This window comes from Schistocerca nitens, chromosome 2 (genome assembly GCF_023898315.1).
Source record: "Schistocerca nitens isolate TAMUIC-IGC-003100 chromosome 2, iqSchNite1.1, whole genome shotgun sequence".
Classification (NCBI taxonomy): domain Eukaryota; kingdom Metazoa; phylum Arthropoda; class Insecta; order Orthoptera; family Acrididae; genus Schistocerca; species Schistocerca nitens.
Window position 1 is genome coordinate 342,827,769 of NC_064615.1, and position 23,002 is coordinate 342,850,770.

Below are 23,002 nucleotides of genomic sequence, written 5' to 3' on the forward strand. Positions count from 1 at the left end.
GTGACAATTTTAGTGAATATTTTGCACATTAAGGAATGGTGGCTGATAGAAACTGATTTTTTTTCTTGTCTGTCTCCTTTCCTGTCGTGTGGAATAATTACAGCATTAATCTAGTTTTGGGGAATGGTCTTACTCCACAGAAATACTGTAAATAATTTTACAAGTTCTTTACGCATGTATTGTCTCCAGCTTCCATTGCCATTTCTACTGATATGCCAGATGCTATCCCCTTTTCTTTTACTCCCTTTTTTCCTTTCTTTCAAAAGACAGTTTTTTTTTTTATACTTAATCTGTCATTAATTCTGAAATGTCATCATTGCCATCACTAGGTAACCTGTGTTTCTGGTTCATCTCTTAACTACACAATCATAGGGGAATATTAAAAACACTAGTAAACTTTCTCTCTGTTATTAGTTACTGTGGCATTCCCATCTTAAATGATGAAATTGGTTTGCTTTCTCAAACTCCTGACGTTTTCAACTGTTTCTCTTATCGTGTCTTCACTGTATCCTCTTACAGTCTCTCATAGTCTTTCTGAATAGTTTTCATTCATATTCTACCATGTTGCCACTATCATTTGATTGAAACACTCACCTTCTCTTTTAATAGTTGTCACACTCTATTTGAGATTTCCATTTCTTTAGGTCTCTTTGTATCAACATCTTCTGCCGTTTGATAAGCAATACAGGTTAAGGTGAAGTTTGTGATGCTAGTCCATGACTAGGCTACAGTAGAGTGCAGTCTTTCTATCTATTGTGACACTAGGAGAGTGAGGGTGATGATCCAATCACACCACCACCGTTTACCCTCACACAGATCCTCAGTATTCATTTGATAGCAAGCTTAGTGGACCTAGGGCTGTCCTGCAGGGACTGAGGGGTACATGGGTACATCCCCACACTATCCGGTACTGAAATCAGGACCTCCAGGACCAGAGTCTAATGCCCTACCCACTAGACCAGCATGGTTATATTTCCATAAGTTTCTTAGTTAATTCCTATGGCCATCTCCAGGAACCAGCTGCAAAGGAGCACTCCCCTCATTGCAGATTGGAATAACTGAACTGTATCCTTTGCCAAGGTTCCAACTACTTATCTTTTGCCCATAAATTAGGAACAACCTGTCCAGAATCCTTCCTACCACTCCCAAATTGGTATCCCATTGTCTACCCAACCTATGCAGTATCTTAGTGCATCCTATTTGATAATGTGAACACCCAAACATATTGGTAGAATAAAAAAATCTGCTTCAGTTGTCAGTAATTTCATATTTATTACATGACCAGTTTCAAAGTCTAAAGCTTCATTTTCAGATGACACCAACAATTATGGAGACATAAATGTGTGATGGTTGGGCCAGTCTATCGTAGGGGGTCACAGCCACATCAAACAAATGCCTAGGAACATAGAACCAACAATTGCATCACCCATCTCGATAGCTCCTTTTCTTACTGGTTTGATGAGGCCAGCCACAAATTCCTCTTTTGTGCCAATCTCTTCATCTCAGTGTAGCAGATGCACACTACAGCCTCAATTATTTGTTGCATGTATTCCAGTTTCTGTCTTTCCTGACAAATTATACCCTACACATCAAGCTGTGCCAACCAGTGGACCAGTGGACGCTCAGGTGGGCAGGTGCAGGCAAACAGCTGCTGTATGGACAGTCGGGCAGCCAGGCCAGGTCACATGCAACAGTTCTGCACTGGCTAAACACACAGGGCTGGCGAAGAGGTTCACGTACGTGCAGAATGTGTGTAATAGGACCACCTGGTGGATAGCCTAAACTAGCTATGCCAGCCCATGAGCAATCAAAGGTGCACCTAGGATTACCCATGTCATACAGGCCAGTCATGGAACAGCCTGCTAGACAGCCCCCTCCAGTATAATAAATGTTATTTCCTAATGTCTTAATACATGTCCTATCAGCATGTTCCTTCTTCTTGTCAGTGTTTTCCATGTGTTCCTTACCACACAATTCTGCAGAGCACCTCCTCATTTATTGTTTAATCAGTCCTCCTAATTTTCAGCATCCTTCTGTGGCACCACATTCATTTTCCTGTTTTCCCACAACCTATGATTCACTATCATGCAATGCTGTGCTTCAAATGTACATACTCAGAAATTTCTTCTGCAAGTTAACACTGATTTTTGATACTAGTACACTTCTCGTGACCAGGAATTCTCTTGTTGTCTGTGCTAGTCTTCTTTTTGTGTCCTCCTTGCTTCATCCGTAATGTGTTATTTTGCTTCCAAGGTCCTAGAATTCCTTAATTTCATCTAGCCTACTTCATGGTTCACAATTTTTATGTTAAATTTATCACTAATCTCACACCTCTTACTCATAGCTTTTGTCTTTCTTTGGTTACTCTCAATCCATACTCTGTACTCATTAGACTGTTAATTCCATTCAACACATCCTGTAACTCTTCTTCATTTCACTGAGGGCAGCAATGCCTTCAGCAAATTTTATCATTGACATTATCTCGCCCTGAATTTTAATCCCACATTCCTGAACCTTTCTTTTTTTCCATCGCAGAATGGACAGTAGGGACAAAATACTACATCCCTGCCTTACTTCCTTTTAATCTAAGCACACCAACCTGGGACTTACATTCTTATTGTTCCCTCTTGGTTCTTGTGCATATTGTGTATTACCCATATTTTCCTATTGCTTACTCCTATTTTTCACAGAATTATCAACCTACTACAGAAGTTAACCTACAAACTATAGAAGTTAAAAAAAAACTTGTCACATGGGTTGTACTAATGTGGAACAACCAGGTGAAAGACCAGTCTGACACACTGACCCAGCACATCATAGCCCAGGCCCGTTACAGAGTCATCCACCTTATCATATGCAGTGAAAGCAGTCACTTTATATACTAGCTCCATATTAATTTCTGTGCAGAAGTTTATGTGAGCATGGTCATCAATTATGTGGTGTCACCGCCAGACACCACACTTGCAAAGTGGTAGCCTTTAAATTGGCCGCGGTCCGTTAGTATACGTCGGACCCACGTGTCGCCACTATCAGTGATTGCAGACCGAGCGCCGCCACACGGCAGGTCTAGAGAGACTTCCTAGCACTCGCCCCAGTTGTACAGCCGACTTTGCTAGCGATGGTTCACTGACAAATTACGCTCTCATTTGCCGAGACGATAGTTAGCATAGCATTCAGCTACGTCATTTGCTACGACCTAGCAAGGCGCCATTACCAGTCACTATTGACACTGTAAAACATGTACCGTCAAGAGCGATGTTCGCCAATTATGGATTAAAGTTAAGTATTCCAGAAGTTACGTACGTTTTTTACTAGTCTCATTTCCGTGTCCTGTTCCAGACCTCACGCCAGCCTGCGTGAGTTTAAACGCGTGCCTTTCGGCTTCCTCATAGTGGATTGGCTGTCTTGCCAATCCACAACAAATTACCTGTCCATCCAAATGAATGGCCACTACCAAACGGTGGCCAAGAGCAGACTTGACGACCACCCTACCCCAAAACCAGCTTCTCTGAACTGCACAGATGGGAGCTGCCTCTGAAACACATCTTTTGATCTGTGTCCTCCTGAGCTCAGTCTTCACTAGCCCCTACTCCACAACTACCTAACTTTGACCTTTGACCTTAATTTCACTCCTCTTGAACTGACACCCTATTCTCCAAATCTCCCTCTTCCTCTGTTCTGTCTCCTCCTCCCAAACCACCCTTACCAGTCACCATGTGCAACACGCAATTCCCCCGACTGGTGGCTAGAATGAGCTCACTTGTGTAGATTCCTCTCCCATGCACCTGCTGCGTCTCCCTTCCAGCTGACACAACTCCTCAAAGCAGTCAAAGTGTACTGCCGACAGAGTCAACTGGAACAATATAGGCAGACTGCGTTTGCCATTTTTGTGTGTGTGTGTGTGTGTGTGTGTGTGTGTGTGTGTGTGTGTTATGACTATAGGAATATCATAAACAAAACTCACACACATTTCCTTAGTGCAAAATTAATTTAATCCAAGTATAGTAAGGATACATACTTCAAGTGACATAAGTTTCTACACTGTGATTTTTCCAGTCTCGAAAAATGTTTATCCCGACTTTCATTATGAGTTCTGTTTCTCTCACAAACATAGAAACCTATGACCTTTTTTTTTAAAGAAAGGAACAGCCTTTTGGAAAGCTGCATTCTTCACCTGAACATAATCAACATTTGCTTATTGCTCTATATGAGCACCATTGTTGAATAGCTGTAATAACTTATTGTTATAACATCAATAAAACAGATACCAATGCTTGTCTATAGTTTCCTCTGGACAAGCATACCATTTCCTTCATGAAGTTGCCCCCAGACCTAGGGATAATATTGATATTTTAATTATATGTGAAATCACTTGAAAGCAACGCCAATATTGTAGACAGTTTCAATAAATGGTAAGAGAAATGAAGAAAGATTAGTGTCTAATAGGGGCAATAGGGATGGAGCACAAGTTCAGATTAGGGCACGATGGGGAAGGTGATCGGCCACACCCGTTAAGAGAAACCAACCTGGCTTTTCCCTTAAGTGGTTTATGGAACTCATGGAAAATCTAAATCTGGATGACCAGACATGGATTTGAACTTTCATGCTACTGAATGCAAGTGCAGTGTGAGTGGCAAGAGCCAACTGATTGACTCTTGCTGTAGTCTCATTTCCAAATATCTTTCAATCGTTAGTCATTTAGGAAATTGGTGAGTGATGTCCTATACTTCTCTGCCAGGTATACATATTGCTCACATTACAGATAGTTTAAAGGGCAACTAAATAATGACACAGCTGTAAGCTGGAGAACACAGATTCAATGTAACACTACTTTTAATACGATCGCGCAGTTCATATTCCACAATTAGTTAATACAAAGGCTGGTAATGCAAGATTCTTATAGCTTTACGTCGCCGCATTTTGAAACGCAACAATATTAAGTCACTTTTAGTGATGTTTTAACTGATATCATGGCTTACACTAACGCGACTGTTTACTTAATGACACATGTTTCTTTCTGTTTATTTCTGTGTAAACATTATTATGAGAGCTGAGTATGCAATTATTATATCGGGCAGTAAAGTAATTACGGCTTTTATACAAGTTTTCCATTCTTTCATTTCCCGTAAACGTCAGTAAAGATGATGCATGTTGGCAAACATGAGAGCATCTCGCCGAATGAGGTTACCTCCTTCAGTGACGAAGCAATTGTTCAGCCACCTACCTGAGTTACAAGTATAATAAGCGTATCCTCTACAAATCCCATGTTTTCTTCTGATTTCTACTTTTAGTCCCTTTTCTGTACACGCACTCTGTAGAACCATGCGGTCGCTTCCAGCGCAGGCGAAGTACTCCCGATTACAAACGAGTGCATTTTATTTTGTGTAGCGATTAACAATGAACGTCTTTCATTGTTATTTGGCCAGTGACCCTAGTTTTATAGGACTGTTACTTTTATCATCCCACAGCCATTTATTAACTATTCTGATTCGTTGGAAGAAAAACAACGACGTAACCATTTCGTACAGTTGGCAGTAAGGTACAGTATCAAAACACGAAACATACACCTTAACAATTGCCGCACGGGATTCGAATACTGTGGGCGAAGTAGTGAGAGTAAATAGAGCAACTAGCATAAATTAAATCTGATCCTAATCATGGCATTAACCTCCGTTAAAATGGCCGCTGACGTCTATTTGGTTTGCTTGCAACATGCTTTATCGACCGAGAAAGAAGAAGTTATGGGACTTCTTATTGGAGAGGTAAGGACGCCTGTCACTGATGTTCTCGCTTTTGTTGGGAGATGATGTTGAGAGAGTACGTTTTATAAAGCTTAAATCCCTCAAACAATAAACTGTGTTAAGAAAGAATATCAGGCTATGGTTACTTATGTGCCCTTTGAACATTTCAACTTCATCGTTACCGTATTTATTTACCTTTGTTTGGTACAGTATATCATTTTTAGTACATTGTTTGTAGACGTGATATAAATATTTGACGAGAAAAACAATTTACTGTACAATAACGCGATTACTGTGTTACGTTGAGACAACTATTTTACTTATTTTAGCAAAAGCAAATTTTAACATCACAGATTATACAGATAACGACATAGAACCATCTGGAGATGGTTAGACAATGAGATTTATAAGTGGAAGAATGTTTGCCTGTCTTAGTCGTAATATGACAAACACAATTAACATTGTTTCTTCAGGGGCGTATATTGGGGACCAATTCTGTTCTTAATATATAGCGTGTTTAAAAAACTGTCCAGTATTTCAGGGGACGATAGTATGCATCAAAACAAGTGAAAAATGTCTTATGATCATGGGTCCTGCAAAGCATACATTCTGATGTATGATGTGTGGACATGTGTTCATAGGAGGTGCTCTTGTGATGTCATCCATGACAATGCAATATTTGCCCTGCTATAGATAACTACCCAATAATTAACCTTAATTACAACCCCTGGCATAGAATACCATGAGGTCGGAAGGCATCACGAACATCCTGTTGTGGATATGAGCACAGTTCGTGCATTGGCATTCCATGTCATACCTGGGTCAACAGCATGCTGGGACACTGTTATGCAGTATCTGTGCCAACATTAGTTGGCTCAGTGGTCTGCAGAGAGTTGTTCCATTTATGTTGTGTGATTGTACTGAGATCTTGTTACATCTGTTTACATTTACACACATTTCTCCTAACTCCTAGTGTGTACTTCAATGTTTGGCCAACTTACAGGTCACATTAACAGTACATGTTATTGTGATATTTGTGGTGCGGTACAGCACGTTTTCTCTCTTGTAAATGCTCTAACACAGACTAGCAATGGAGGACTTTTATTCCACAAGGGAAATGGCAGACATGATTTATTGCTATGGTTAAGCAGGTGGAGTTAATCTGAGAGCCCATAACCAGTACACTGAACAATTTCCATCATGCAGAGTACCATCTGTTTAGCTGTTCAGCCAATTGTTCCAGCGTCTTGGGGAAACAGGTTCTGTAAACATTGGAAGGCCTAGTTCAGTTCATACACTTGGAATAGAGGAACATGTTCTACATGCAGTGGACAACAGTACTGGAACCAGCGTGCAGTGAATAACAGCAGCTGAAGGTATTAGTCATACTCTGGTCTGCGCAGTACTTCATGAGCAATTATTGTATCCATACCATGTTCAGTGCATCCAGGCCGTTAGAGCACAAGACCGTCCTGCCAGAGTGTAGTTCTGGCAACACTTCTTGTGGCATTGTGGTGCCTCCAAGATTTTGTTTACTGATGAGGCACGGTTTATGCGAGATGGCATTGTGAGTTTCCATAAGCAGCATGTGTGGGCCAATGAAATTCCCAATGAGCTTGAAGAAAGAAGGCATCAGGATCGATTCTCGATCAATTTCCAGGGAAGGCGTTCTTAGTGGTAGATTACTAGGGCCATATGTGCTACCACAGACATTAACCAGGGCTTTTTATCTCTGCTTTCTGAAGAACATACTGCCTATCTTTCTATAGGATGTGCCATGTCAGGGCAGACTATAGATGTGGTTTATGCATGATGGCGCATCAGAAAATCTCCCCTCCCCCCCCCCCCCCCCTGTGGGTTGTGGGTTAGAAAAGGCCCGAGATATTCCTGCCTGTCGTAAGAGGTGATTAAAAGGAGTCTCCCACTTTTCGGCCCAGTAAGTTCTGGTCCTCTTTTAGGGTTTGACTTCACACTTTCAAAATTTTACACAAGGAGTAGATTCCTGTCTTCTAGGGGCATCAGGACTCCTGGCAATGGCCGTTATGCCAGGTGACCTTTCCTGTGGCTGGACGGCACCTGTGAGGAGAGCCTCTGATTGGATGGAGTTGGTGGCACCAGAGCAGATGACCCACAATGAAGCGGACCAAGTCATCTCTTGCAGGTGACCGAATGGTGCCATCAGTCTCTAAGAAAGGCAAGGTAGGCTATCACGCTGAGAAGTATGACTGTAAATCATTCCTTTCCCTAGCTACACAAGGGAGAAACATAGCACTGTGGGAAAGAGAGAGCGTTATGTGCTGAGGCATTCAGCCTGCAGCAGAACAGATCGGGACTCCTTTCTGTATACAAAGCCTCATTTTTCAGTAAACACTTGGAGGATATGTTTGGGGAAGTGACCGCTGTCCAAAATGCGCAGTGGGTCAGTCCTGATTCACATGGTATCCCCAGCCCAGTCCCAGGTGTTGCTTGCATATGACAAGCTGGGTGAGATTCCTGTTCCCGTCACCTCCCATAAAAACCTCAACGTGATCCAGGGGATTATTTTCCATTGTGGCCATATCTTACAGTCTGACGAGCCCCACGCCAGTTTAGAACAACAGTGTGTTCACTTCATACGGCATGCCTATAGAAGACCGAAAGACAATAGGGTTGCTATTGGTGCCTTTATCTTGGTCTTTGAGTGTGATTCATTGCCGTAAAAGGTCAAGGTGATGGAACACTGATGTGACATAAACCCATACATCTGTCCTCCTATGCAGTGCTTAATGTGCTGAAAGTTTGGGCACATGTCGGTACTGCGGACGTCCATTGCATCCGAATAGTCCACATGCACCTCCTCCCACCTGTGTTATCTGTGGAGAGCACTATTTCCACTGCTCGCCAAACTGCACAGTACTCCAAAAGGAGCAGAAACTTATAGAGTACAAGACCCTAGACTGAAGGGCTAAACAGAAATATGAAGTCGCGTCCCTTTTGCTTGATATCTACGTATGCTGCAGCTACGTTGACATCACCCTCAATGGCAATGGTCACCTCCTCACCTCTACCTCATACAGTGGGCCCTCAGGGCCGCCCTATTACATCTGCCTCCCTTGGTGGTTGGGGGCACTTCTTCTTCTGCTTCTTCCAAAACTTCCCCTTTTGGGGCAATGCCTCCACGAACACCAGAGATATTGGTCCCCACACTCCACACAGAGAAGCAACAGCCTCCTACTGCTCCTCTCACATGGATGTGGTCCCTAGGGGCTCTCCCTTCCGAGGTCTCCACAAATGCCAAAGTGGACACTAAGCCAGTGACTGAAGGATTCATGTGCTGCTGATCGAAGGGCTTCATGCTATTCCTCTGTCCCCGATGCTGCTTCAGGGAAGACCTCCCAGCAGGCCCCTAAAGAGCAGCAAGAGGCCAATCCAATGAAGAAGAAATTGGTTAAGAAACATGAGATTCTGGTGGCCCCCACACCACTACTCCCTACCAGTTCTGCATCTGAGCATGAAATGGTGATTCTGGTTTAAAACTTTAAACTCATTATGCAGGGTGGTTTATACGAGGTGTGATTGGAATGTTTTAAGAATGGATCTGCTACTGCTTACTGGTTTGGCCGGCAGTTACATGGGGGATGGGGAGTGAGTCATTGCCTTGTCCTCGAATGCCCTCTGACAGGAAACTGAGTTTCCTTTATTCAGTTCATTGTGGCAGCTGGTTGAGTGCGAGTCTGTTAGGGCTTGTTGCTGTCTGCGTGAAAATGGACGTAAAAATAGAGAAACGAGTTTGTGTGAAATTTTGTTTTAAAACTGGGAAATCAACGTCTGAGACTTACGAACTATTAAAAGCAGCTTTTGGAGATAATTGTACAAGCCAGTCAAATGTTTCTGTATAGTTCAATAGATTTAAAAATGGCCGTGAATCATTTGAAGGTGAACCACGATCCGGCCGTCCTTCCACCTCAAAAACAAATGAAAATGTTGTGAAAGTTCGCAACTTAGTGCGCTCTGATTGTAGACCTACAATTAGGGAGATGACTGATGAACTTAAATTAAGTTTCTATGCAGTTCAGTCAATTTTAACTGAAGATCTGAACATGCATTGAGTGTCCGCAAAATTCATTCCAAAAGTGTTGTCAAGTGACCAGAGACAATACCGACTTGAAGTGTGCAAAGAACTGATTAACTGGACTGCATATGATCCAGATTTGTTAAATAGGGTAATTACAGGTGACGAATTGTGGGTATGTGGCTATGATCCTGAAACCAAAGTTCAGTCTTCGCAGTGGAAGACTCCAGGTTCACCACGACCGAAAAAAGCATGGCAAAGTCCGTCGAAGGTGAAGACAATGTTTGTGATTTTTTCGATTCTACCGGTATTGTGCATCATGAATTTACCCCTGGAGGATAGACAATTAACCAGGAATACTAAAAATGTGTCCTTGTGCATTTGTGCAAAAAGGTGTGGAAGAAAAGGCCTGCATTGTGAAAAGACGGGAGTTGGGTGCTACAACATGACGATGCTCCGGTTCATCGTGCCTTCTCCATCATTGAATTTTTGACCAAATTCAAAATTCATGTGCTTCCACAATAGCCGTATTCGCCTGATTTAGCTCCTGCGGTCTTCTACCTGTTTCCTAAACTGAAATTTTCACTGAAAGGGAAGCGATTTGACTCGATTGAAGACATCCAGGCAAATACGGAGAACGTCCTTAACACACTTCAGGAAAAAAATGTCCAGGAATGTTTCCAAAAGTGTAAACACCATTGAAGTCGGTGTGTTCAGTCAGAAGGGGACTATTTTGATGTAAGTACCATCATTGTACAATTACAAGCCCATTCTTAAAACTTTCCAATCACACCTCGTACCAGATCACTCAACATTTTATCCAGTGAGGACATTCAAAATTACTTGTTTGATCAGGGTGTTAAGGCCGTACATCGAGTCATAAAAAGGGGTGAAAAGGAATTGGTACCAACCCGCCCTCTCTTCTTCACGTTTGACAGAGTTCAACATCCATCGAACACTAAAGCGGGATATGAGATAATTTCAGTTGGCCCTCACATCCCCATCCCTATGCATTGCTATCGGTGTCAGGGGTTTAACCATACCAGCCAGTAGTGTTCCAACACAGCCATATGCGTTACCTGTGACAGGAATGCCCATGAGGGTGATTGTCCCCCTCCATCCCCTCATTGCATCAACTGTAGGGGCGACCATGCTGCTTCCTCTAGAGATTGCCTTATTTTTAAAGATGAACGAATTATTCAGGAAATCCGAGTGAAGGCTACCTTTGCTGCTCATAAGTTATTCGCGAGTAGAAAGTCCACTGTACTGCCAATGGGTAAATATAGCATTGTCCTCACCTCGCCTCTCCTCTCCTCACCTCTCCTCTCCTCAACCTTGCGCAGAATTGTGATCTCATCTTTAGCACTACGATTGTCAGATCGGCCAGCCCAAAGATCGCCTGTTCACCCTCCCCAATATCAACTGCTTACTCTAAGGCTCAACCTTCATCGGCTCCTGCTAAATCATGGGCCCCAAAATCGGGCACCCGGACTTCCAAAAAAGAGACTACTCGTGAAGATTTTTTACTTACCCAGACCTCACAACCACAGACTCCTCCTTCATATCAACGTCCTGCTTCCAAGAAGGCTCTTAAGAAATAAAGTTTCTCTCCTTCTCTGCCGTGGTACGTCTCTTCTACAGTGCCATCCAGCAGTAGCCGCCCTCAGCCACCTTCCGTGTCGCCGAGATGCACCACTGGTGGCCAGTCACCCAGCCAATCGCTGGTGGCAGGAGCTGCCACAGAACAACCTATGGATCAGGATCTTCTGCCTCTGGCTGAATGCCGTTCCATGCCACCGGCTCTCAGTGGTTGCTGAGTTGATGGCAACCATGGTGAGACTTCCCTTTTCCGTCCACCCTATGTCAGTTATCCATTGGCATATACACAGAATTCACTCCAATCGGGATGAATTGTCGATCCTCTTACGATCCCACTCCCTGGTCATCTTTCTTCAGGAAACAAAGCTACGTCCTCATGATCACTCTCTTCCCTCATTTCCAATCTGTCCGGTTCGGTCTTCCCTATGTTGATGGCACTCTGGCACACAGGGAACTTCTCCATGATACTATCCATTATCACCCAATCCCCTTACACAATTCCTTCCAAGCTGTCACTATATGTCTTTCCCTTTCTGGGTACACTTTCTTTCTTTGTACTATATACATTTGATCGTCCACACCACTGGCAAGAACCAATCTCCTTCATCTCCTTGGTCAGCTACCACCCCCCCTATTTGCTGGTTGGGGACTTCAGTTCCCACCACCCACTTTAGGGATCTCCGTGTCCTTGTCTGAGAGGCTCACTATTGATTGACCTCCTCCACAAAGCGGATCTTGTTTCCCTCAACACTGGGGAACCTACATTTGTGTCTGCCTCCACGTCAACCTACTCTCATTTTGATCTCGCAGTCGGTACTGTTCAGCTAGCTCGGCACTTTGAGTGGTTTGCTCTTGCTGATACACACTCGAGTGACCATTTTCCATGTGTCCTTCAATTACAGTCACAACTGCCACCTTTGCGCCCAAGACGCTGGCAGTTTTCCCAAGCTTATTGGACACTTTGATGACCATCAATTTCCTAACATCGACAATCAGGTCACTCATGTTACGGAAGTTATTCTTACAGCTGGGGAACATTCAATACTCATACCTCCTCTTTGCCCCGGCATCCTACAGTTCCTTGGTGGAACAAGGCGTGCCATGTTGCAATACGCAAGCAGAGATGTGCTCTTCACGTTTTCCGCCATAATCATATATTGGCCAACTGTTTTCGCTATAAGCAGTTGTGTGCACGATGCCATCGCATCATACGTGATAGCAAGAAGGCAAGCTGGATCTTCTTTACCAGCTCCTTCAACACCTTCTCTCCCTCATCTGTAGTTTGGAGTTGAATTCGACTGATATCAGCACGTCTAGTTTCTCCCTGATCTCTGGGCTAACTGTCGTACAGGATAGCTTAGTGGACCCAGTCGCAATTTCTGACACATTGGGTCAACACTTTGTTGAGATGTCAAGCTCTTCAAATTACCCACCAGCCTTTCTCCCAAAGAAACAAGCAACAGAAGTGCAACCTCTTACTTTCTCCTCTCAAAATCGCGAAAGCTATAATACCGCTTCTTCTCTATACGGGAACTCCAATGTGCACACTCTTCCTCTCGCTCTTCTGCCCCTGGACCAGATGGCATCCACGTCCAAATGTTGCTGCATTTATCATACCATAGTATGTGTTACCTCCCTCTCCACTTATATCATGAACTATTTTCTCAGGAAACGCCAAAGGGTAGTTATATTTTTTGGTCTGGAGAGTGCGTACAATACCTGTTGGAGGACAGGCATCATCCGCACACTATTCTCTTGGGCTTTTGAGGTCAGCTACCCCTTTTCATACATGAAAATATGACAGAGTGCACATTTAAGGTGCGGGTAAACACTACTCTCTCCTGTTCTTTCTCCAAAGGCTCCCAGGGCTTCGTGCTAAGTGTTTTACCATTTGCCATTGCTATAAATCCAATTATGGATTGTCTCCTTACCAATGTCTCTGGCCCCCTCTTTGTCGATGATTTTACTATCTGCTACAGCTCTCAACGGACCAGTCTTCTTGAACGACGTCTTCAAGGATGTCTCAAATGCCTCCACTCATGGAGCATCAAAACCGGCTTCCAATTTTCTCCCAGTAATACTGTCTGTGTAAATTTTTGGCGTAGTACAGAGTTTTATCTGCCTTCCCTACATCTAGGCCCTGTTAACCATCCATTCGCGGACGTCACCATATTCTTGAGACTTATGTTTGACAGAAAACTGTGCTGATCTTGCCATGTTTCATATGTTTTAGCTCGCTGTCTGTGATCCCTCAACACCCTCTGTGTTCTGAAAGGTACCTCCTGGGGAGCGGACTGAGTGGTCCTCCTCCACCTATATCATGCCTTAGTGTGCTCGAAATTGGTCTATGGAAGCATACTTTACTCTTCTGCATGGCTGTCTATTCTTCAGTGTCTAAACTCTGTCCACCATTGTGGATAGTGCTTAGCATCTGGAGCTTTTTACACCAGCCGTGCGGAGCACCTTTACACTGAGACTGCTGAACCTCCACTGTCCAACCTGTGAGCTGTCCTTCTGAGTCTTTACGCTAGTCATCTGTCTTCCATGCCTGCTCATCTGACCCATGCCCTTTTCTTCGACGCCTCCTTGGATTTAGGGTATGCAGGCTGCCCTTCCTCTCTACTACCACTGGGAGTCTGCTTCCATCAACTGCTACATTCCCTTTCCTTCCAATTTCCTAAAAATTTCTTGACAAATGGGGGTGCGGCGCCACCTTGGCTTAACCCCCGGAACTGCCTTCTCCATGACCTTTGTCAACTTCCTGAGGATAGTAACCCCACCCCCCATAGTTTATCGTCGGGCATTTGCTGCTCTATGTGTACATATGGAGGATGCCACATTTATTTACACTGACAGCTCAGAGACCACCTTTGGTGTTGGAAGTGCATATATTGTTGGCGACACCCGTATTAGATTTCGGCTTCTTGACCATTGGTCGGTTTTTACTGCGGAGCTTTACGCTGTTCTCCAGGCTGTCCAATATATCCGTTGCCATAAGCGGATACAGTATATTATATGCTTGGATTCGCTCAGCTCTCTTCCCAACTCTCAAGCTCTTTATGATCATCCACCCTCTGGTCCACCGGATTCAGGACTGCCTCCACATGCTCCACTTGAGGGGCATCTCTTTGGCATTCCTCTGGATCTCGGGACATGTTGGTATCCACAGAAATGAGGCAGCCGATATAGCGGCAAAGGCTGCAGTCTCTCTTCCTCGGTCTGCTGTTCACATGGTTCTCTTTGCCATTCTACAGAGCATTTTATATTGTCGTGTTGCTCTTTTATGGTGCACACATTGGTCTGCACTTGCCGATAATAAATTACGGGACGTAAAACCTCTTCCCTGTGCTTGGACCTCTTCCTCCCGGCCTCATCGTTGGGAGGAGTAATTATTTTAACTAGACTCCGGATTGGGCACTGTCTTGTTAGCCATTGACATCCTGTAAGTGGTGATCCTGCCTTGCTTTGTCCCCACTGCTCTCACTTGTGGACGGTGAGAGACCTTTTACTTCAGTGCCCCTATTTAAATCTGCTATGCGCACGTTTACAGCTGTCGCCTGATATATCTTCCCTTTCAGCAGATGACACGCGCTAAGCCAATCGCGTCCTTGAGTTTATCGGTGTTAGTGAGATGACATCGGTCATTAGAAGCTCTTTCTGGGGAAAAAATAGCAATTTCCTAAGATTTCCTTCTGTTCTTAGTTTCTCTCCTTCTTGAGTTTCACTCCCATTGCTGCTGATGTAAATTTCTGTTTTTTAACCTTCACTAAGCCACAGAATGGTTATTCATGACCGTAGCAGTTTTGCACCCAAAACCATAATAAAATTTTAAAAAATCCTGATTACTGTCTCCCTTGGCTTAACACAGCGATCAATCTCCCGCGCCGGCAGCCCAGATTGGGGATTCCAATTGCAGTCCATGTCCGGTTACTTCCTATGGCACTCAACACTTTACCTCTACCACTTTTCCTGTGGGTCTACTCACTTATGCCTCCATGGTCCATGCCTCGGCCACAGCTTTGTCTGGACCTATTGCAAGGCCCAAATGGCTCAGTTCCACCTGAGGCCCTCTGCTGGCAATTTTTTTCTATTCTCGATGAGTTTCAGGGTTCAGAAATAGTCTACACTAATGGCTTCAGGGTCAATGGTCATGATGGCTTTGCTTGCACTCATGCTTGACATACTGAACAGCGCTTTTTGCAGGATGGCTGCAGTGTTTTCACTACAGAGTTAGTAGCCATCTCTCACACTCTTGAGCATATCCGCTCCTGACAGGTGAGGCCTTAGTCACCTGTAGTGACTCCTGAAGCAGCCTACAAGCTCTAGACCAGTGCTTCTCTTACCATCCTTTGGTAATGACTATCCAGAAGTATCTTTATGCCCTCAGAAACAGTGGATGTTCAGTGTCCTTCATTTGGGTTCCAGGGCATGTCGGGATCCCAGGTAATGAATTTGCTGACAGGCCTACAGGCTACCGGTAAAACAGCTTTGGAGTTCAGCCCACCAGAGACTGATCTCCTATTGGTCTTACGCTGTAAAGTTTTCAGGATCTGGGATACTGAATAGTGCACCCTCAGTACTCCAAATAATCTACTTGTTATCAAAGAGACAGTGAATGGGTGGCAGTCATCCATGCGAGCCATTCGCAGGCACTCCATTGCCCTTTTCCGGCTACGTATCGGCCATACATGACTGACTCATGGTCATCTCCTCGTTCGCGAGGGCTCACCTAAGTGTTGCTGTGGTTCCCACTTGACTGTTGTCCACATCTTGTTGGACTGCCCAATTTTAGCTGCTCTGCAGTGGATTTTTAACCTTCCCGTCACACTGCCAATGGTGTTGGGCGACAGTGCTCAGCGGCTGATATAGTTTTATGTGTGAGGGGGTTTTTATCACACAATCTAAGGGTGGGTGTCTGGCCTTCTTTCCCAGGCCTCCATTCTCCCTCCATTTTAACTCTTCCTCGCCCTTTCTTTGCTGTTTGTTTACTGTGCTGTTCGTCTTTTCCCTATCTGCGTTCCTCTACCCTTGTCTTTTGGGCTGGAGATTTTAGTGTGTTGCAGAATGGCTGGCTCACCCTTTTTATTTTTGCAATCAGCCAGCACAGGTCATCTGCTATATTATTTTAATACCTTTCACTACATTTTTCCTTTTAGTGTATGTTTCCCCCTTTGTGCTAGCTTCTTTCGTTTTTTCTTTCAGTGTGGTTCCCAGTTAGTTTTATGCCTTTTACTTTCTCTGACTCCTTTTGGGAATGTTTTCTAACCTGAATACGGGGAAAAGGGACTAATGACCCTGTAGTTGGTTCCTCTACTCCCCAAACCACCCACCCCACATTTTCTCTGCATTCTGCATCGGCACCTGATGGGTACCTTTGAAAACAGGTGGATTGGCTGGGGAGGTCCCATACCTTGGCCTGTTTCTTTTCTGGACCTAAATCCATTAGACTTTTGGCTATGGGCACATTGAAGCAATTTGTCTATGTCACTCCAATAAGTGATGTGCAGACACCACACAATAATGATTTCCATGCATCTCAGCACATTCAGAACCAACCAGGACGATTTCAGAGGGTGCGTGCATCACACTGAAGAGCAGCAGCCTGCATAGTGATGAATGGACATCATGTTGAGCACCTCCTCTGAACAAATGGCCATATGTCAAACTGAATGCTTTGTAGGACCTATGGTTATAAGATTTCTTTTTTTCTTGTTTTGATGCGTACGACCATCCCCTGAAATATTGGGTAGTTTCTTTTTAACACCCTATATATCAATGACTTCCCAAGCAGTACACCAAATAAACTACCTGTTATCAAGGAGACAGCGGGTGGCAGTCATCCATGCGAGCCACTCACAGACACTCTGTTGTCCTTTTCCAGCTCGGTATTGGCCATACATGGCTGACTCATGGTCACCTCCCCACCATATAATGGATATGTTGAGTTAGAGATAGGCACAACAAAAAGACTGTCAAACAATTTAGCTTTTGCTCAAAAGCTCTTCCTCCAAATTAAACACACACACACACACACACACACACACACACACACTCACTCACTCACTCACTCACTCTTCACACACAAAGGCTGAGTTGTTCAACAGTCTTTTTGTTGTGCCTGTATGCAATTCAACATCTCAAATGTATGGTGAGTAGCAGCCTATCCTTTCTTAATATTGCCATTTTTCCACCCTGGATTTTCCATTGTTTGACTATCCAAACAGTACAAGACTTGAAAAAAATATATATATATCACTGATAATACGAGAACTCCTAATTGAGGAAATAAATGAAACCCTCAAGGATCTACATCCATACTTTGCAAAACCACTATGGAGTCTATGGCAGAGGGTACTTCACATTGTAGCAGTTATTAGGGCTTCTTCTCATCCCTTTGGATTGCAGGAAGAATGACTGTTTAAAAGCTTCTGTGCCCATTGTAATGAATTTAACATTGTCTTTGCGATACCTAGAAGAGTGATACATAGAGAGTTACCATTTATTGGTGCATTTATAATTTTTTGCTGGTTCTTGAAGCTTTGTAAGGAGGCTTTCTCAGAATAGTGTGCTTCTCTTTTGGAGTGTCTGCTGGTTAGGGTTTGTTCAGCATCTCCGTGACACCCTCCCACATACAGGATATCATCTGTTTGTTCTATTTGGTACACATCCCACACAATTGAGAAATATTCTAGGATGTGTCACACAAGTGGCTTGTAAGCAGTCTCCTGTGTGGACTGACGGTATTTCCCTTGTATGCTATCAGTAAACCGGTGTTAGTCACCTGCTTTACCTACTGCTGAGCCTATGTGATCATTTATTTCATATCACTACAGTATTGTCCGCCCCAGTAGCTGCCTGGTCAGCGCAACAGAATGTCAATCCTAAGGGCCCGGGTTCGATTCCTGGCTGGGACGGAGATTTTCTCCGCTCAGGGACTGGGTGTTGTGTTGTCCCAATCATCATCATTTCATCCCCATTGACACACAAGTCGCTGAAGTGGCGTCCAATCGAAAGACTTGCACCCGGCGAACAGTCTACTAGATGGGAGGCCCTAGTCACATGACATTTACATTTTACTACAAAATTGTTAAATCCAGGTATTTATATGAGTTGATCAATTGTAGTGACGGGGCCTACTGTATTTTTATTTATTTGTTTATTTTTGTTTTGTTTCATGAAGCGCACAGTGTGTACTATTGAGCAGCATGTAATAAATTAACATTGATCACAAAGAAAATAAATTGTGTTAATTTCAACTAAAAGAGGCAGAACAACTCAATATCTTTAAGCAGAAATGATAAATCTATAGACTATGTAGCAAACTAAATTTTTGCCGGCCGCGGTGGTCTAGCGGTTCTAGGCGCGCAGTCCGGAACCGCGCGACTGCTACGGTCGCAGGTTCGAATCCTGCCTCGGGCATGGATGTGTGTGATGTCCTTAGGTTAGTTAGGTTTAAGTAGTTCTAAGTTCTAGGGGGCTGATGACCACAGATGTTAAGTCCCATAGTGCTCAGAACCATTTGAACCGAACTAAAGTTTTTATGGACGAACACTGATTTTCAGTTGGCACAGAATGAACACGTGAAGGTACTGGCAAGAGTGTGTCGTCAGCATGTTACGTTCTTGTGGTTCTATCATCAGCCACTGCCTTGTAATGACACAATACTCATATACTCTGCAGCCCCACTATGAATGCTGTTGGGCTCAGGATGAGTTAGCTGCTCTTTAAGAGCAGCTGGAAATCACCCTGATTACAGTCATATAGTTGGATGCTGCTGTGAGTGGATGTGTTGGGAGGTCTAGAATAGACAATGTACCAGCAAGTGTTATCCTCTGGTGTGGATGCTGTCTACTCTACAGGAAGTACAGGACCTATCATTACTCGTCCCCTTGACTGTGTGTATCATGTCAGTGCTAGGTCTAGGGCCCGTGTAGAAGGGAGGCAGGGATCACATAAGACTCAAGATATTATACACATCCCTGTAACAAACAAGTTCAAGATGCTGTCAGTCACCAGAACTGATTCTGAGCTAGTGACACTTTATATTTTGGGAACCCTGGTGTGTCCCGTGCCAAGCTGAAGCAAATGCAAAAGAATGTGCAAAAACTGTGCCTTTGCTAATCTAGGCCATATTCAAAATCATTTGATGTTGAACAATGTGTTGTTGTTGTTGTTAATAGAACAGTATTTCACAATTTGAAGTCATTTCATTGTCAAATTGCCTCTTTACTTCTGTTTCAGGTTTTTGGCTGATATTTGTGGATTTTTGTAATGTTGCACCAGAATGAGTGGCTGGCATTATCAAAGTGTCAACCTCCATTGCTAATGATGGACTGGAGTTAAGCTCATGGGTGCAGATTACACCTGGCACACCAAAGCCCAGGGGCTTTTCTGTGCTCATCACCATTGCGTTTTTTCCCTTGCTACCTCCAAGAGTCATTTGCTGCAACACAGTAATCCAGAATCTATTCATCTTCAGACTTTGCTCTTTCTTGTTGAAGCTATTGCCATGTTTGTGGATTTCATAGCTTCCCTGAACGAATGGGTGTTATAGCACTTCTCTCTAGCAAGAACTTCCATATCGCGGAATTTTATTATGTGGTTGGTCTCAAACAGTGCGTGCTCTGCCATAGCAATTTCTCCATTTGCCCCGACCTGCAGAGCTGCTTATGTCACGTGTCCCTGGTGCTGATTGATTGTCCATCCATTCCAGCATAGATTTTTCCACATGTATGTAATATTTAGTATATTCCCAGAATTGGACAGTGGCATCCCTTGGACATTGGCTGCCAGGTACAGATAATCTGCAGCCATGAGCTCAACTCAAATCTACCACCAGCAATGGAGGATGATGGTTTGACAGTGCCAGCTACTCGTGTTGGCAAAACATCAGAAAAATCGTCGGTCAATCATTGGCCAAAGAACTTGAGATAGCAGACAACAGGCAATTTGTCAGAAAGTGACCATGAAAACCTTAAGTTTTGCAGTTATTGTATTGCACTTAAGTAAAATGTACATCCAAGGCTTCTTTCCAAATCCTAGTGACACACTTTGTGTTATCTGTTGAATGCAACTAATTAAAGTAATGTTCATATGAATGGTAAGGTTATTGCCTATATGTAGCAGTACATAACTGTGTTGTGAAATTTAAATTTGAGACAGTAATTCAGTAGAACTCAAGATCACTTTGTATCACAGGGACAAGTAATATTCCAATGGCAGATATGTTGCAGAAAGTGAAACTTGAAATTTTCATTCCACAGATTGATTCACACAAAGTGGCACACATTTCAGCTGTTGCAATGCTGAGGCGGTCAGATAAACGGCGTGACAGAGTGGAAATTTCTCCAGAACAATTGTCAAATGCATCAAACCTTGCTGAAAAGTTGGCTGGCCAGTTAAACCAGCCAATGAGAGTAATTGGTTGGTACCACTCTCATCCTCATATTACAGTGTGGCCATCTCATGTGGGTAAGACAATAATTCAGTCATTAATATGGTTTAATTGAATACATCACTTAATTGTAGTAGTCCTTTTAGCATGGTATTTGTTTCAGATGTGCAAACACAATCAATGTATCAGGTCATGGATCCAGGTTTTGTGGGAGTAATAATTTCTGTTTTCAATGAAGATAAGTCATCAAAGGTACGAATATTTTAATTCCATGCAATGTGAATTAGAGACAAACATTGACACAGGTTCACACATGGTCAGCTCACACACATGTAGCCATTGTCTGTCATCTGTGGGCACGGTGTTAAATGCATTTCAGGAATAGAAGGATAGTGAGTTTGTCTCTTCAGTTTTGTCCCTGTTTTATCATTATATCCAAACATATAATAATCTCTAAACTCTTACAGCACATGTACATTAATGGTACTTACCCATAATTTTGTTTTCTGCTCTTTTATTCTTCTAATAAATAACAGCCACTTGTACTCTTTTCCATTCCTTTATAGCTGCTTGCCATGTGTGCGATTAGCTTTCAACAATTTTAACTTCTTCTCTACGTCATATGTACATTTTTTTCTATGTCGCAGATTTAACAATTTATGCAGCAGTCAGATACGTTAATACTGTCTCCTTGTACAAGTGCATGTTTCAGATGGAAATCTATGATTTCAGCTGTCCTTTCCTTGTCTTCTGTTTAGGCATTGAAAGATCAAATAAGTTGGGAGAAGCTTTTGATATAATAAGCATGTTTACAGAGGACCAAAATTTTCTGGGGGTCCTCCAAAATACCTAAGGCATGATTGTGGGAGTTGGTGTGCTATTGAAGTTTGTCAGTTGTTTTTTTAAGTTCTGTTGAGCTAAGAGTATGATAGTGTATGCTCTGTCACAAATTTCCAAATATTTTTGCTAAGCTATGGTGACATCTCCATTCTTTACTTGTGTGGCAACATTTACATGTTGTCATTTTCTTTGTTGTTGTCTTCATTGTCACCAACACCGTCATAGTCTTCGGTCCAAAGAATGGTTTGATACAGCTCTAAACACTAGCTTATCCTGTGCAAAACTCTCCATTTGTGCATAGTTACTGCAACCAACCACCCATTTGAATGTGCTCGCTTTATTTGAACCTTGGACTCTCTCTACAATTTTTACCCCCATACTTCCATCCATTGCCAAATTTGACTCTTTGATGTCTCAGAATGTGTCCTGTCAACTGATCCCTTCTTTTAGTCAAGTTATGCCACAAATTTCTTTTCTCTCCAGTTCTGTTCTCTATCTCCTCATGAGTTATTCAATCTGTGCATCTAATGTTTAGCATTCTTAGGTAGCACCATACTTAAAAAGCTTCTATTCTCTTGTTGCCTGAGCTGCCTTTTATCTGTGTTTCAATTCGATGTAAGGCAACATTCCAGACAAATACCCTCAGAAAAGAGCTGCCTAGTGTATAAATCTGTATTTGATGTCAACAAATTGTCTCTTTCAGAAATTTTTGTTTTTGCCGTTTCTGTTCTACATTTTATATCCTCCATACAGCCAAACTGTACAAAGGGCCATTCACAAGTTGCTTTTGTTCGTGGCGTAAAGCAAAGATGTTTGCACAACTCTCTCTATCAAGTTGGCAGCATCCATTGGGAGGATATGATGTGGTATCCAACAAACAGCTGTTAATTGCTTATGTATTCATGCCACTAACATAAGAATGGTGTTTTTGGATGGTCTTTCCTTCACACTCTGCTTCTGATGTGTATTGATGTTTCTGTTATTGATATGTAAAACACTATGTTTTAACGCAGACAGTTAAAAAGTGTTGTATAAATTAATGAAAAAAAACTCCTGTAAGCAGATAATGAAGAGTGAAAAAAGAAGAAAGGGCTCTTCACACAGCATCAGTAATTCTCGTAATTTTGTCACCACAATCAAAATTCGTAGCATTGTCTGTGTTTCAATGTTGTTAGTGATTTTTGTCTTGGTGGTTGAATTTTGTGTGTGGGTGACAGACTGATCTGTAGTATAGCCAGAGATCTATGTTAGTTTCGGAGCTGATAGTGTAATTTTCCATTATTTTCTGTTTAGTTGCATTGAGAGTATTGCAAAGGCCAAGGTTCAGAAAAGCAATTAATGAAAGCTCTGTGTTAAACAACTTCTTGTGTGTTAGTG

At 43.0% G+C, this 23,002-nt stretch overlaps 2 protein-coding genes across 3 annotated transcripts in view; one reads left to right on the forward strand and one right to left on the reverse strand.

Moving 5' to 3' along the window:
• Positions 1–5,533, reverse strand: part of LOC126236146 (Golgi pH regulator A) — a 115,796-nt gene extending 110,263 nt beyond the window's left edge. The window contains exon 1 of the mRNA XM_049945229.1: positions 5,225–5,533. Coding sequence (XP_049801186.1) covers positions 5,225–5,266 — 42 coding nt within the window. The 5' untranslated portion in view covers positions 5,267–5,533. The remainder of the gene's footprint in view (positions 1–5,224) is intronic.
• A 13-nt stretch (positions 5,534–5,546) lies between these two features.
• Positions 5,547–23,002, forward strand: part of LOC126236147 (lys-63-specific deubiquitinase BRCC36-like) — a 44,244-nt gene continuing 26,788 nt past the window's right edge. The window contains exons 1-4 of one of the 2 annotated variants that reach the window (XM_049945231.1): positions 5,633–5,762; positions 7,740–7,940; positions 20,655–20,862; positions 20,949–21,037. In XM_049945231.1, the coding sequence (XP_049801188.1) occupies positions 7,875–7,940; positions 20,655–20,862; positions 20,949–21,037 (363 nt within the window). In that variant the 5' untranslated portion in view covers positions 5,633–5,762; positions 7,740–7,874. Of the gene's footprint in view, positions 5,763–7,739; positions 7,941–20,654; positions 20,863–20,948; positions 21,038–23,002 lie in introns of both variants that reach the window. The other variant, XM_049945230.1, reaches the window with a different exon arrangement.